This window comes from Hyperolius riggenbachi, chromosome 2 (genome assembly GCF_040937935.1).
Source record: "Hyperolius riggenbachi isolate aHypRig1 chromosome 2, aHypRig1.pri, whole genome shotgun sequence".
Lineage (NCBI taxonomy): Eukaryota > Metazoa > Chordata > Amphibia > Anura > Hyperoliidae > Hyperolius > Hyperolius riggenbachi.
The window spans coordinates 177,960,670-177,974,550 of NC_090647.1; the positions used below are offsets into that span (position 1 = coordinate 177,960,670).

The 13,881-nt window shown below is 41.1% G+C and overlaps 1 protein-coding gene across 4 annotated transcripts in view; it reads right to left on the reverse strand.

Annotated features, from left to right (window-relative positions):
* LOC137545980 (protocadherin-9) overlaps nucleotides 1-13,881 on the reverse strand; it is a 125,007-nt gene that overhangs the window by 91,931 nt on the left and 19,195 nt on the right. Inside the window, exon 3 of one of the 4 annotated variants that reach the window (XM_068267835.1) lies at nucleotides 12,189-12,631. The exons of the other annotated variants lie outside the window; for them this stretch is intronic. Coding sequence (XP_068123936.1) covers nucleotides 12,557-12,631 — 75 coding nt within the window. The 3' untranslated portion in view covers nucleotides 12,189-12,556. Of the gene's footprint in view, nucleotides 1-12,188; nucleotides 12,632-13,881 lie in introns of those variants that run through there. 4 annotated transcript variants of the gene reach the window in all.

The window sequence follows — 13,881 nt, forward strand, 5'->3', positions numbered from 1 at the left end:
GTCTAATATTTTTTCCAGTGCAGGAAGAGTTAAGAAACTCCAGTTGTTATTTATGCAAAAGAGCCATTGAGCTCCACGACTTTCAAAGTCGCAGAGAGCTCTGTCTTCTGAAGCTTATTATCTCAACTGTCAATCATTGCATCTTCTTTTTCTCTGCAGAGAACAGGTAAATAGTTCACAAGCCTGCTCTGCAAAATCATTTAGAATGCTGAGTAGTGTGTAAACTGAAAATATTAGAGAATGATGCAACGTTATAAAAACAAACTATATAACTGAAAATTAAACTGAGAATATTTTCTGTGCTACTAATGTTCTAGTAATGTATCTAGTAATTATTATTATTATCTGTACTACACAACCAGTTCATTATCATGCTTTTTTTTCACTTCAGTGTCTCTTTAAGGTACTTCTACTTCCACTTTTCAGAACAAATGTGCAGATTGTAAGAATCCTGGATAGAGAGGCTTATGCAGGCTCTCATCTTGATTTCTTTTTAAAAATGACATTAACCTGCCTGTCATGCTGATATGCTAGCTGCAGTCATTTCTAAATCATATACCTAAAGCAAGCATGCAGCCAGTGGAGGCAGAGGAAAGTCAGTACAGCTGATCTGCATGCTTGTTCCAGGTAAGTGACTCTGAAAGTATAGATGTAGCCAGGCAAGTAGCATTTACAATGGTTAGTCAGCCACAGAACATGGATTAGAGGGCTAGCAGGCAGATGTTCAGCATTACATCATTTGTAGGAGGTCTGCTAAGGTTACTTCTATGCCTCTCTTGCAAAATATTTATCCATATAGAGGACTCACCAATCCCTTACTGTAAGGTTATATCCACAGTTGTAGTGGTGGGTGCATTAGATGGGATATGCAGACAGTGCATTACAATTTTACATTGTCTACGCAAGCAACGTAACCAGTGTTGCACACATAGTGCAACTTGCCTTATGAACGTAACATGCATGCTGCTGGTATAAAGTACTTGAAAATAGTGTAATGCATGTTATGGAAGCAGCATTCACATTGTATACGTGACATGAGTTATGATAAGTGCACAATGCACATTACTTGGCTAGATTGTGTAATGGTTAAGGGCTCTGCCTCTGGCTCTGCCACAGGAGACCAGGGTTCGAATCTCGGCTCTGCCTGTTCAGTAAGCCAGCACCTATTCAGTAGGAGACCTTAGGCAAGTCTCCCTAACACTGCTACTGCCTATAGAGCGCGTCCTAGTGGCTGCAGCTCTGGCGCTTTGAGTCCGCCAGGAGAAAAGCGCGATATAAGTGTTCTGTGTTTGTTTGTTTGTTTGTACTTTGCTTGTGTAAACACCTGTATCATTTCAACTTATATACAAGTTAGTGAATGTACCCCATAATGAAGTAAACATGTTTATAGTACTTAGAACTAGTTCCTATTTTCTCACTCATAGGGTTAAGACTCTAGGGGCCCATATGCAATTCACTTTTTCTCCTGAGTTTTCTCCTAGGAGATCATTTTCCATTTTCTCTTTAAAATAACTTTTCAGTTCTTTGCAATTTAAAGAGTACCATAAGGTAGGAGAAATGTACTATTAAAATTATTTTGAGTATTTTCTTATTTGCTGGTGGTTTAAAAGCTATTTTATTGACAAGTTGTGAAAATATCACTTGGAGAAAACTCAGGAGAAAAATTGCATATGGGCCAATTCACTTTTTCTCCTTAGTTTTCTCCAAGTTGATATTTTGTACTCCTTGTCAATAAAATGCCTTTAGGCTACTTGCACACCAAGACTATATAAGAGAGAACAGAGGCGCCAAAAGGATAAAAGGGGTTTTAAAGGAACTTAAAAGCCAAAACTTGGTAATTAGAGGAGGCAGTGGTGGACTTACCTCCTCCAAGTAGACACAACACGACTGTACATTCAGTCTATTTATTAACGAACTCCAGATAAAACAAAGCAACGCGTTTCACGGGTCAGCGCCCGCTTCCTCAGGCAATAGAAAAAGGAGTTACAGCATCTAGCAAAACAAACGACACTCAGCGCCTCTGCACACCAAGACGTTGCGTTAGGTGCCACGTTAAGGTCGCATAACGTGCACCTAACACAACGTATGGTGCTGCAAGAGACGACGGTAGAGTGAGCCGCGTTAGGCGGCTCTATTCCGATAAAGTCTCCCAGAGTGGCGCTGATTGGCCGGCGGGACCACGTGACGCGGAGCGAGACACTCCGCATTACGTGGTCCCGCCGGCCAATCAGCGGCTGCCAGTGCAGTGAATATTAAGTAGCCATGTGCGCGGCTACTGTAGCTGGCTCTCCCCGCCTCCTCTCCGCCTCCTACTGCGCATGTGTAAACAGTCTAACGCGGCTATAGCCGCTGTAACGCCGTAGCATGCTGCACTTTCCGGGAAACGTACAGCGTTACATGTAACGCAACGTGGGCTGTGTGAACAGCCCACTTGAGTTACATTGCTGTGCGTTGGGGGAGCGTTACAATGTGCCTTGGGGGAGCGTTACAGGCGCACTAACGTGCGCCTGTAACGTCCCTGTGTGTAAGCAGCCTTAAGCCAAGAGGAAGCAAGAAAATACACTGAATACTTTTGACGGTACTCTTCCACCTACTTTTGATATTTTTTTTCCATTGCAAATTGCTGAAAAGTTATTTTAAACAGAAGATTAAACATTATCTCCTAGGAGAAAACTTAGGTGAAAAAGTGAGCCCAGGGCCCATATGCAATTATCTTTTGAACCTTACTGTTCTCCTGTGAGATAATTTTTTAAGATAATTAAAATAACTTTTCAACATTTTTCATAATTAATGAAATGAATAATTACCAAGAAGTAGTTGAAAAGGTACTATCAAAATTATTCTGAGTACTTTCTTGCTTGCTGGGGATTTAAAAACACATTTTATTGACAAGGGCCCATATGCAATTGATTTTTTCACCTGAGTTTTCACCTAGGTGATATTTTTAAATTTGTCAATAAAATGCATGTTAAGCCATCAGAAAGCAAGAAAATGCTCAAATTAATTTTGATAGTACCTTTTCATTTACTCTTTGGTACTTTTTTAGTTGAAAAGTGCTGGAAAGTTATTTTAATTTGAAGATGAAAAATTATCTCCTAGGAAAAAAGTCAGGTGAAAAAGTGAATTGCATATGGCCCAAGAGGTGCGATAATATCACCAAAGAGAAAACTCAGGATAAAAAGTGAATTGCATATGGGCTCTGGGCCCATATGCAATTATTTTTTCCTCCTGAGTTATCTCCTAGGAGACAATTTTCAAATTCTCTTTAAAATAACTTTTAAGTATTTTACAATTTAAAAAGTACCCAAAACTTTATGAATAGTTACTATCAAATTTATTTTTAGTATTGTCTTACAAGGTTTTTTGGTTTTTGGTTTAAAAGACATTTTATGACAAGGGCCATATGCAATTCACTTTTTCACCTGAGTTTTCTCCTAGGTGATATTTTCACAACTTGTAAATAACATTGCCTTTAAACCACCAGCAAGCAAAAAAATACTCAAATCAATTTTGATGGCACTTTTTCACATACTTATTGGTACTTTTTCAATTGCAAAGTTTTGAAAAACTATTTTAAATGCAAGACGACAAATTATCTCCTAGGAGGAAGCATAGAGGAGAAAAAGTTAATTGCATATTAACCCAGGGGTCATATGCAATTAACTTTCTCTCTTGAGTTTTCTCCTAGGTGATATTTTCCCACCTTGTCAAAATTCCATTTAAGCCATTAGCAATCAAGAAAATACTCAAAACAATTTTGATTGCACTTTATCATCTACTTTTTGGTATTTGTTTGAGTACAAAGTACTGAACAGTACTTTAAATAGAATATTAAAAAATGATCTCCTAGGAGAAAACTTAGGAGAAAAAGTGAATTGCATATGGCCCCAGAGCTGCAAATGATCTTTTCTCTTCATTGAGAATGAGAAGCTACATGTACTGACACTGATAAATAATTAGAGGTCATAATAAATATTCTTCATGGCTGAAATACACTCCTGAGTGCATATAAGTTCCATAGTTCTGTATTTCGTCTGTATGAAACCTATATGAGCATCAAAAAACACTGTGGCCACTGTAGTTATTCACTCAAAACAGTAAAAACTTCAAACTTAGAATTGCAATCTTTAAAATCAAATTAAGACTAACGGATTAAAGTAAAGTCTTACTTAGGATAAGAACTGTAGATACAACTGTTTATCTCAGCAGATAACTTCAGGTTTGCTTTAAATACCATGAGAAGAGTTTTCTGCTTTTTGCCCCATCACCGATGCCATTTGCAAGTTATCAGCAGGTTAGTTTAAAGTGGATCCGAGGTGAACTTTTACTCATTGCATAATTGTGTTCTTTTCCTATCGTTTATAGGGCATTCCTCAAGCCAAATACTTTTTTGTTTTTGTTTTAATACTCTAATTCCCTATAAAACTAAATAAACCACGCCCACAGGTTTTCAGAGAGCCTTGGCAGTAGCAAGGGCTCATGGGAGCTCAGTCTGGGCAGGATAAGGAGGAGGTGTTAGGCCCCGTTCACACTTGCATTTTGGCTTGCTAACGGACCGGATCGTATCAGGACCTGATCCGGATTGGGACCGTACGGTCCTTTTGCATCATGCATGCATCCGGATCCGTGGGGTTTAAAAACAAAAAAAATAACAAAATTACCTTGGGGTCTGCAGAAGGTGCACCTGGTGCACCTGTAGAATCAGGTCCTCCACTGTAGGCCTCACCTCCACCTCCGACATCCTGCCAAACAGCTCCAGCACGCTCCAGCACGGTTAGTCACTGCTGCTCCAGTGCTTCCCATGTGTCCCCATCCGAAATGGCCGCTAGAATCCGCATAGGAAGTGGGGTAGAACGTCAGGTGTTTGTATCCTGTGTGTTTTGTGCTTTCTGTTCCCCATAGCTTTCCATATCCGGACGGTGCAGTCAGGATCCGGTCCGGGTGCGTGGGCCGGATGATCCGGACCCAAAAAATAGCGCATGTTGGAAAAGCCTCCGGAGCCCGGATCCGATCCGGCTCCGGAGTGTACAGAACGTACGCGTGTGAACGTCCGCATAGACTTTGCATTGCTATGCGGAGCGTACGTTCCATCTGTACAGTATACAGTCCGGATCCAATCAGGCGGATCTGGACAGGGAATGCTAATGTGAACCAGGCCTTACTAGCCATTGATTTCAGAGGCAGAGGGGAGGAGGGGGGATTAGGTTTTTTTCACAGGCTGAGTGCTCAAGATACAGATAAGCCTGCCTCTGTGTAGTGTTTACAAACAACATGGTGGCCCACATTGTATCACAGGAAGAAATAATCATTTTCTATTAAAGCTGTTTGCAGCTAGATCTAAACTTTAGATAAGATATATAGACAAGTTACTTGTTATAGTTAGTTTTTCATCTCGGATCCGCTTTAACTATACCCAAACATGTCCTAGGAAATCTTATGCAAACTATTAGCAATATATACCTAATCTGTCAACCAATTTATTGCTTGAATTATTAAATGTCCTCAGTAGGAAACAAACTGTCGTCTCGCAATGAGCAGCTGAATCCTGATGTGTAAATCACTTCTAATTCCATTTATCACGGTGAGATGGAAGGAATGTGATGCTTCTGAAGCAATGTATAGGAACACCCGCTGGGTAATGAGCATTCCTATAGGGTTACTGCACAAAATTCCCAGACCCAAATACCCCTCCCCCGCCTCATCCAGAAAACCATGCATTCCATTGTGAAGCATATATTACAGCATAAGTGTCCTAGGACAAGAATCTGTTACGCTAGAGATGCATATATCTATGATATAAAAGCATAGATAGCAGGATAAAGCATCTTGAGACGGAGACAAATGTGCAATACTATAAACATCAGAGTGTGGAGCATGGGATTGCCACACATAACAACAGCCGAGGTGTATGTCTAAACTGCCTGCCACATAACTGATTTAGTATAATTGGAAGCTAGAGATATCTATAAAATAAACCAATGTGCCATAAATGCTTTTGAAATTTTCTAATTCATGTGAATTTTAGCCACCTCTATACCTCCCTGAGCTACCCTATAATATTTATTTCCCCATCTGCATTATACGTCATTTTAATCTGTATAGCCAATCTGAGACTATCTTGCCTTAAAGGACAACTGAAATGAGAAGAATATGGAGGCTGCCATATTTATTTCATTTTAAATAATACCAGTTGCCTGGCAGCCCTGCTGATCCATTTGGATGCAGCAGTGTCTGAATAACACCAGGAATAAGCATGCAGCTAATCTTTTTAGATATGACAATAATGTCAGAAACGCCTGATCTGCTGCATGATGTGTATGCAGGGGCGGCGCCAGGGGGGTGCAAGGGGGTGCTCGAGCACCCCCTAGAATTGTCCAAGCACCCCCAAAGCACCCCCTGGAGTGAACTGACTTCAGGCGTCTAAAAGACGCCAAGTCAGTTCACACAGCGGCAGCACGGAGCAGCAGGCAGGGCTACGGTAAGATGGCCGCCCGGAGCCCTGTTCTGCAGACTTCTTTCCCGTAGCCCTGCTCTCTGCATGCAGGCAGGAAGTCTCGTCGTGACGTCGGGAAGGAAGAGGATCGTGGGCGCGCGGGCGCTGCGCGCCACAATGAGGTCGGGACTCGGGACAGGAGGTCGGGAAAGAAGGTCTTCTGGCTGTAGGTGAGTAAATGGGTTTTTCTTTTCTTTTTCAGGTGATGCTGATTGTGCATATTGGGGTCATATCTGCTACGGATTGTGCATATTGGGGTCATATCTGCTACGGATTGTGCATATTGGGGTCATATCTGCTACGGATTGTGCATATTGGGGTCATATCTGCTACGGATTGTGCATATTGGGGTCATATCTGCTACGGATTGTGCATATTGGGGTCATTTCTGCTACCGATTGTGCATATTGGGGTCATTTCTGCTACCGATTGTGCATATTGGGGTCATTTCTGCTACCGATTGTGCATATTGGGGTCATTTCTGCTACCGATTGTGCATATTGGGGTCATTTCTGCTACCGATTGTGCATATTGGGGTCATATCTGCTACCGATTGTGCATATTGGGGTCATATCTGCTACCGATTGTGCATATTGGGGTCATATCTGCTACCGATTGTGCATATTGGGGTCATATCTGCTACCGATTGTGCATATTGGGGTCATATCTGCTACCGATTGTGCATATTGGGGTCATATCTGCTACCGATTGTGCATATTGGGGTCATATCTGCCACCGATTGTGCATATTGGGACCATATCTGCCACCGATTGTGCATATTGGGACCATATCTGCCACCGATTGTGCATATTGGGACCATATCTGCCACCGATTGTGCATATTGGGACCATATCTGCCACCGATTGTGCATATTGGGACCATATCTGCCACCGATTGTGCATATTGGGACCATATCTGCCACCGATTGTGCATATTGGGACCATATCTGCTACCGATTGTGCATATTGGGACCATATCTGCTACCGATTGTGCATATTGGGACCATATCTGCTACCGATTGTGCATATTGGGACCATATCTGCTACCGATTGTGCATATTGGGACCATATCTGCTACCGATTGTGCATATTGGGACCATATCTGCTACCGATTGTGCATATTGGGAACATATCTGCTACCGATTGTGCATATTGGGACCATATCTGCTACCGATTGTGCATATTGGGACCATATCTGCTACCGATTGTGCATATTGGGACCATATCTGCTACCGATTGTGCATATTGGGGCCATATCTGCTACCGATTGTGCATATTGGGGCCATATCTGCTACCGATTGTGCATATTGGGGCCATATCTGCTACCGATTGTGCATATTGGGGCCATATCTGCTACCGATTGTGCATATTGGAGCCATATCTGATAACGATTGTGCATATTGGGGTCATTGGACGTGTTTTTTGTTAAAATCTGCTCACATTACGTGTATTTTCTTCAGAAAACCTGCACAATTATGTGAATTTTCTGGGAAAAGGGTCACCAAAACTTGGGCCCTCTGTCTTTGCGTTGCACTTTTAAAGGGAACCCGAGGTGAGAATAATATTGAGGCTGCCATATTTATCTCCCTTTAAGCAGTACCAGTTGCCTGGCTGCCGTGCTGGTCCTCTGCCTCTTATTCTTTCAACCATAGACCCTGAACAAGCATGCAGCAGGTCAGGGGTTTCTGACAATATTGTTAGAACTGACAAGATTAGCTGCATGGCTTGTTTCTGGTGTAATTCAGTTCACTACTACAGCCAAATAGATCAGCAGGGCTGCCAGGCAACTAGTATTGTTTAAAAGGAAATAAATATGGCAGCCACCATATCACTCTCACCCTGGGTTCACTTTAAATTACAGTTAGCCCCGCCCTCATCCGGTCATGACCACGCCTATTTGTTCGCCGCGGCGCGCGAAGCGCGCCGCAGGTTGTAGCCACACCCATTTTTTGCCGCGGCGCGCGCCGCAGGTCGTCAGCTCCCCCGGAAATTGGTCCAGCACCTGCATAGCACCCCCTAAAAAAATTTCCTGGAGCCGCCACTGTGTGTATGGCTAAACATATTAGAGGCAGAGAATCAACAGGATAGCCCGGCAACTGGTATTGCCTAAAAGGAAATAAATATGGCAGCTTCCATATCCCTCTGACTTCAGGTGTCCTTTAAATCAGGGATAGATATTGCTTCCCCTTCTTCTATCAGGCTCATTCTCTGATAAAAAGGGGTTTAAAGAGGCACTGTAGTGACATATAGAAGAATGCATAACATTATTCAGGATAGCCAGTTTTACATTAATTATCTTGGTTTCAGTATCAGAAACACATCCTGTATCTATATATTGCTGTACATTGGTATATAGCCCTGCTCTAAAAGTGATGTTTAGCCTAGGCTGCTTATCTATGCAGAATTCTACTCCCAGAGCATATTGGGAGACCAGGTATATTTTCTACTGGCTTTATACCTCTCTGTGAACAAACCTTTCGCAGAGATGCACCTGACAGGACTAAAGATGTGGCCACCTTTTAAAAATGTCAAAATGTAAATCAGGCTGAGGAATGATTTTGCAATGGGCAAACACTGACTAAATAATTTATAAATTAATACTGTAAAACAAAATAAGCACTTGTATTAGTGGCATTATATATTTTCACTACAGTTCCTCTTTAAATACTCTTTGATAACGGTGTCATTGTCTTGTAATTAAATATTACTTCATACAGGTTGGGGTATTTGGTGGCCTGATTGTTGTGCAATAGCACAGTAAGCATTGCACATTAACCAACAGATGTTAATTTCAGTAACCTATACATTGCTTTAAATAAAGGTCACTAGTTCATCTCACTAATACAGGCTGTAAATGGAATGTGGAGTGATCTGCATACCAGCAATCAGCTGCTAACTAAGACATGATACATAGTTTATTTCCTACTGATGTTATGAGAACATTGTTTTAATTGAAGTAATAAACCCTACATTTTATGAGGGAATTTGTTGACAACTTAGGTGTAAACTAATGATAACTCGTCATACCTTTCCCTGTAAATAAGGGCTTGCTTGTGTCTGTCTGTTTATTGCTAACCATTTAGCCTACAATGTGTACTTTGACTTTAGCAACCCCATCTTCAGAACCTTTTACAAAGAGTGATTTTCCATAAACCTGAATGGGTTTTTTAATTGTACATAGGATAAGGTGAAAATCATTCCAATCAACAAAATCAGCCTCTGTCATTGAAACAGTTTATGAATTTGTTGTCCTTGTACCAATCAGATTATTTTTCCATTAGTCAGAACAGAAGTTGACAAACTTGTGATCAGTGTTAGAGGCTTTGTAGCTTTATTGCATTCTAAAAAGTGTTGCTGGCCTTGTTGTCATTCTAATACTCTTCCCATGACCAAACTCTATATAATATGTATTGTACTATCTTCTTCTGTACCCTTACCATGTGTATGTGGTGTTAGACTAAATCGGTGAAATTCATTTTGAAAAGGTTTCTTGTTTTTGTTTTTTGTGTGGGCTATAGCTCTAGAGAGTTGTACAATAAGGATTTTATGATGTTAGACCAGCCAAACAGTTTCTGAGTTGCTGTCCCAGGAGAAGTATACAAATAAGGAGTTCTGACGCTAATCGAAATCCACTGACTTAATGTCGGTTTCAGACGCAACAGTCAGAAGCTACTGAAGCCACAGAATCAGCCTGATAACCATTCAACTGCAATGTTTCTGTGATGTCAGGTTTCTCTTAGGGCCCAGACGGTACTTTCGATCAGTACACTCTGTTCACACTGCTTCTGCTTGTGGTGGAATAAAGAGAGACACAGCCCCATTCAACTCAAGTGAATAGGAACCCCTGTCTCCAAGCATGTTCTGTGTGGCCATGCTGCAACCCACCACAAGGGGTGTAAACAGCGCTGAAGCGTGAAAAACAGTATGAGGGCCCTATTTCCCTACCAAGCGTTTCTACGATCTGATTATGATCACTATTGGACTGCAAAACGCAGGGTACAGTAAAACAAATGAAAATGGCAGTGGGCATTTCCATTAGTGCAATCCGATTGCGTTGTGATTTTGTCCTGCGTGCAATCGTCCTCCTGCCGCATTTTGGATGTGACTGAGCTCCTATACTGAGTATAGGAGCTCAATGGCATTAGAGGACATTCATTTGAAACGAGATTGCATCGCAATTGCGATTGTGTTTCATAGTGGAAAAGAGCCCTCACTCTGCTCTGCCTTTGGTGTGAAAAGGCCACTGTGAAAGTGACAAATAAAAGATTAGGCTTTTCACTGCCAGTTTTTAAAAGGAGCATTTTCATTGGATACAACTTACCCACTGACCACTAGTTAACAGCTACAAAAGCATAAGCTTACAATATTATCCAGTACGTGGGCAACCTAACCCATTTACCTAATAGAGGAATCTTCACTTGATATATCTATGGGCTGTGATATTAGCTCTCTGCAGATCATCCTGATCCACATAAAATGATTGATCTCATCACCTGACCATCATCAATACTGAGAATCAATGAAAATTCATTTTTTTACAAGCTTTAGTGTAAACTATGGTTTTTGTGCCACTTATATTTGCCCGTCATTTCTGATTTTCACACAAGTTTTTGTTTTTGGGGTTTTTTTTTTACATAAGATTCCAATTTTTAGGGCTAATTATTTTATTTCTCAGTCACCTCCAAATCTAAATATAAATGATAAATCAATCTGATAGGCAGGAGTATATTTCAATCATTGGCATATGTCCACAAGAATTAAAATGAAGAGTCACCTTCATGACCTGCTTTATGTGAAAACAGACTCATAACTTCCTATGAATTGGATATATAAATAATCCCTAGCTGCTGTTTTTGCACCTGGAAATATCCATGTAGCACTTACCTCTCCTGAGGTTACACTATATAGTTAAACATCACAGCTCATAAAAACTACTGTGATACGCAGAAGGCTTAAAGGGACCCTTAGCAGACAATAAAATAGGCAAATTAACTTACCTGGGGCTTCCTCCAGCCCCTTGTAGTTGATAAAGTCCCTCGGTGTCCCCCAGACTCCCTCTGTTCTGCCCCAAGCGGCTCCCTTAGAGCGGCGACTTCAGCCGAAGCCATTGCGCATGTTCGGCCCCTCTGTACGCTCGTCTTGTCATAAGCATTCTGAGCATGTGCAGTTCATTCTTTCAAGAACTGCGTGTGCGCAGAATGCTTAGAGCAACAGGCGTGCAAGTGAGACGGCGCGCGGAGGGGCCATGCATGCGTACTGGCCCATGACTTCGGCCAAAGTCGCCGTTCTAACTGAGCCACTGGGGGCAGCGCGAAGGGAGCCCGGAGGACACCGAAGGACTTCATCAACTACGAGGGGCTGGAGGAAGCTCCAGGTAAGTTCATTTGACTGACTGTTCAGGGTCCCTTTAATATAAAGATGTGGAAAATGTATTGGTACCCTTACAGTGAAGAAACAGATCAAAAAAGTATGTCACGCCTCTTTAAAAAAACCTGATCAAACAAAAAACAATTGCCCCTTGTTGGTGTATCACTGAGTAAAACAGAGTGGGTATTGGTTGTCCTACAAAGAAATTCTATAGTCAGCTGGATACATTTTCTGGTACCCCTAGAAAGAATGGTAAATAACAGCATTCACGTGATTTTTCAGATTAGCTATTTTCTTTAATAGTTAATAATTATTATACATCTCCAATAATAAAACCAGTCATTTAGCCAATTTAAATAAAGAAAAAAGTGGTCCCCCTGCAGTTTGGTATCGTTGTAAACCCGTACGAGTGAAGGCAAAAGAAAAGTAGTCTAAAAAGATCAGAAAGAAAATGATGGACAAACATGTTGAAGGCAAAAGCTATAAGGCCACCTGCAAGCAGCTTACAGTTCCTGTGACAACAGTTGCAATATTTTTTAGGAGGTTTAAGGTCCATTGAACTGTAGCCAACCTCTCTGGATGCGGCTGCAAGAGGAAAACTGACCCCAGAATGGGCAGAAGGATAATGAGAATGGTAGACAAAAAGCCAAGGACAACTTCCCAAGAGATACAAGCTGGACTCCAAGGTCAAGGTCCGTCAGTGTCTGACTGCACCATCCGTTGCTTTTTGAGTGACAGTGGCCTCGATGGAAGAAGACCCAGGAGGACTCCACTGTTGAAACAAAAAGACAAAAAAGCCAGACTAGAATCTGCTAAAATGCATATTGACAAACCAAAATGGGGTTGAGTCACAAAGCTTTTCTCTCGTATTATTTCACCTTAGTTATTTTTCACCTCTTCTATAAGAAGAGCCAATTTATGAGAAAAACAAAGAAGGAACAATAAATCATCAGTTTAGACAGATAAGGGGAGATAATTCATGAGTTAATTCAGGTAAGGAAAAATAAAGGATGAATTAAGACAAAAAATGGGCCTGAAGCACGAAAAGGCCAGTAATTTTTGCTATGCACAAGGTTCAGGGGAAGCACCGCCCATTTTCCTTAGCATGACATTAGGATTGGTAAAATTAACATGTGCTTACTGCAGCAAAATGTCCTGCCATTCCTGTATCAGGTTGTATGAGAGATAAATTGTAAATTAATATGTAAGGTGAGCTAATTCATAAGAAAAGTTTTACGAAACAACACCCATGCTTCTTGGACAATGACCTTGGGACAGATAAGACAAAAAACTTGAACCTTGTGGTACATCAGCTCTATGTCAACTATCTAAAAAAAAACTTTCGAGGAAAAGAACACCACACCATACCAAATAAAAGCCGAAGGAGGCTGAGTTATATTTTGGAGCTGCAATACTACATCAGGCTTGAGAGACTTAAAATGCAGCTTGGAGAAGGCGCTCACTGGGAGTGGGCTAGACTACCTGCAGTGGAGTAACTAATTTTCAACAATGATTGTGACTGGGAGTGCCTCAAACAACGGGATTCACCTTACCTCAAATCAGCAAAATACAGTTCAAAAATGGTCACTCTACCCAGCAATCTGTCCAATTGCTTTGCTTGCAGGGTAAATCTCAAATGCATTTGACAAAGTTCAGGGAAGCCCAAAACATTATGCCCTTACTATGTCTGTATATGCCATTAAGATTTAACCTGCAGATTACTGGAGTAGAGTGACCTTCTTTGGACTTTATTATCCTACAATTTTTGTACAAGCCTTTTTAATTTGTATTATTATTTGAAATATTCTGTTGATTTAAAACTCTGAAGCAAAGTCAGATTTTTTTTTCAATATAGAATAAACAATATTACTTTTTGTCAGTTCCAAGTTATTTTGTTAACAACTGTTAGGTACCAACAAAAATGTCCACCTTTCTACATGTGCGCTACAAAAGATAAAAAATTACAAAAATATGATCTCAAGAGATCTCCAATAATATCAAGTGGGAATATCAGAAGCAGAT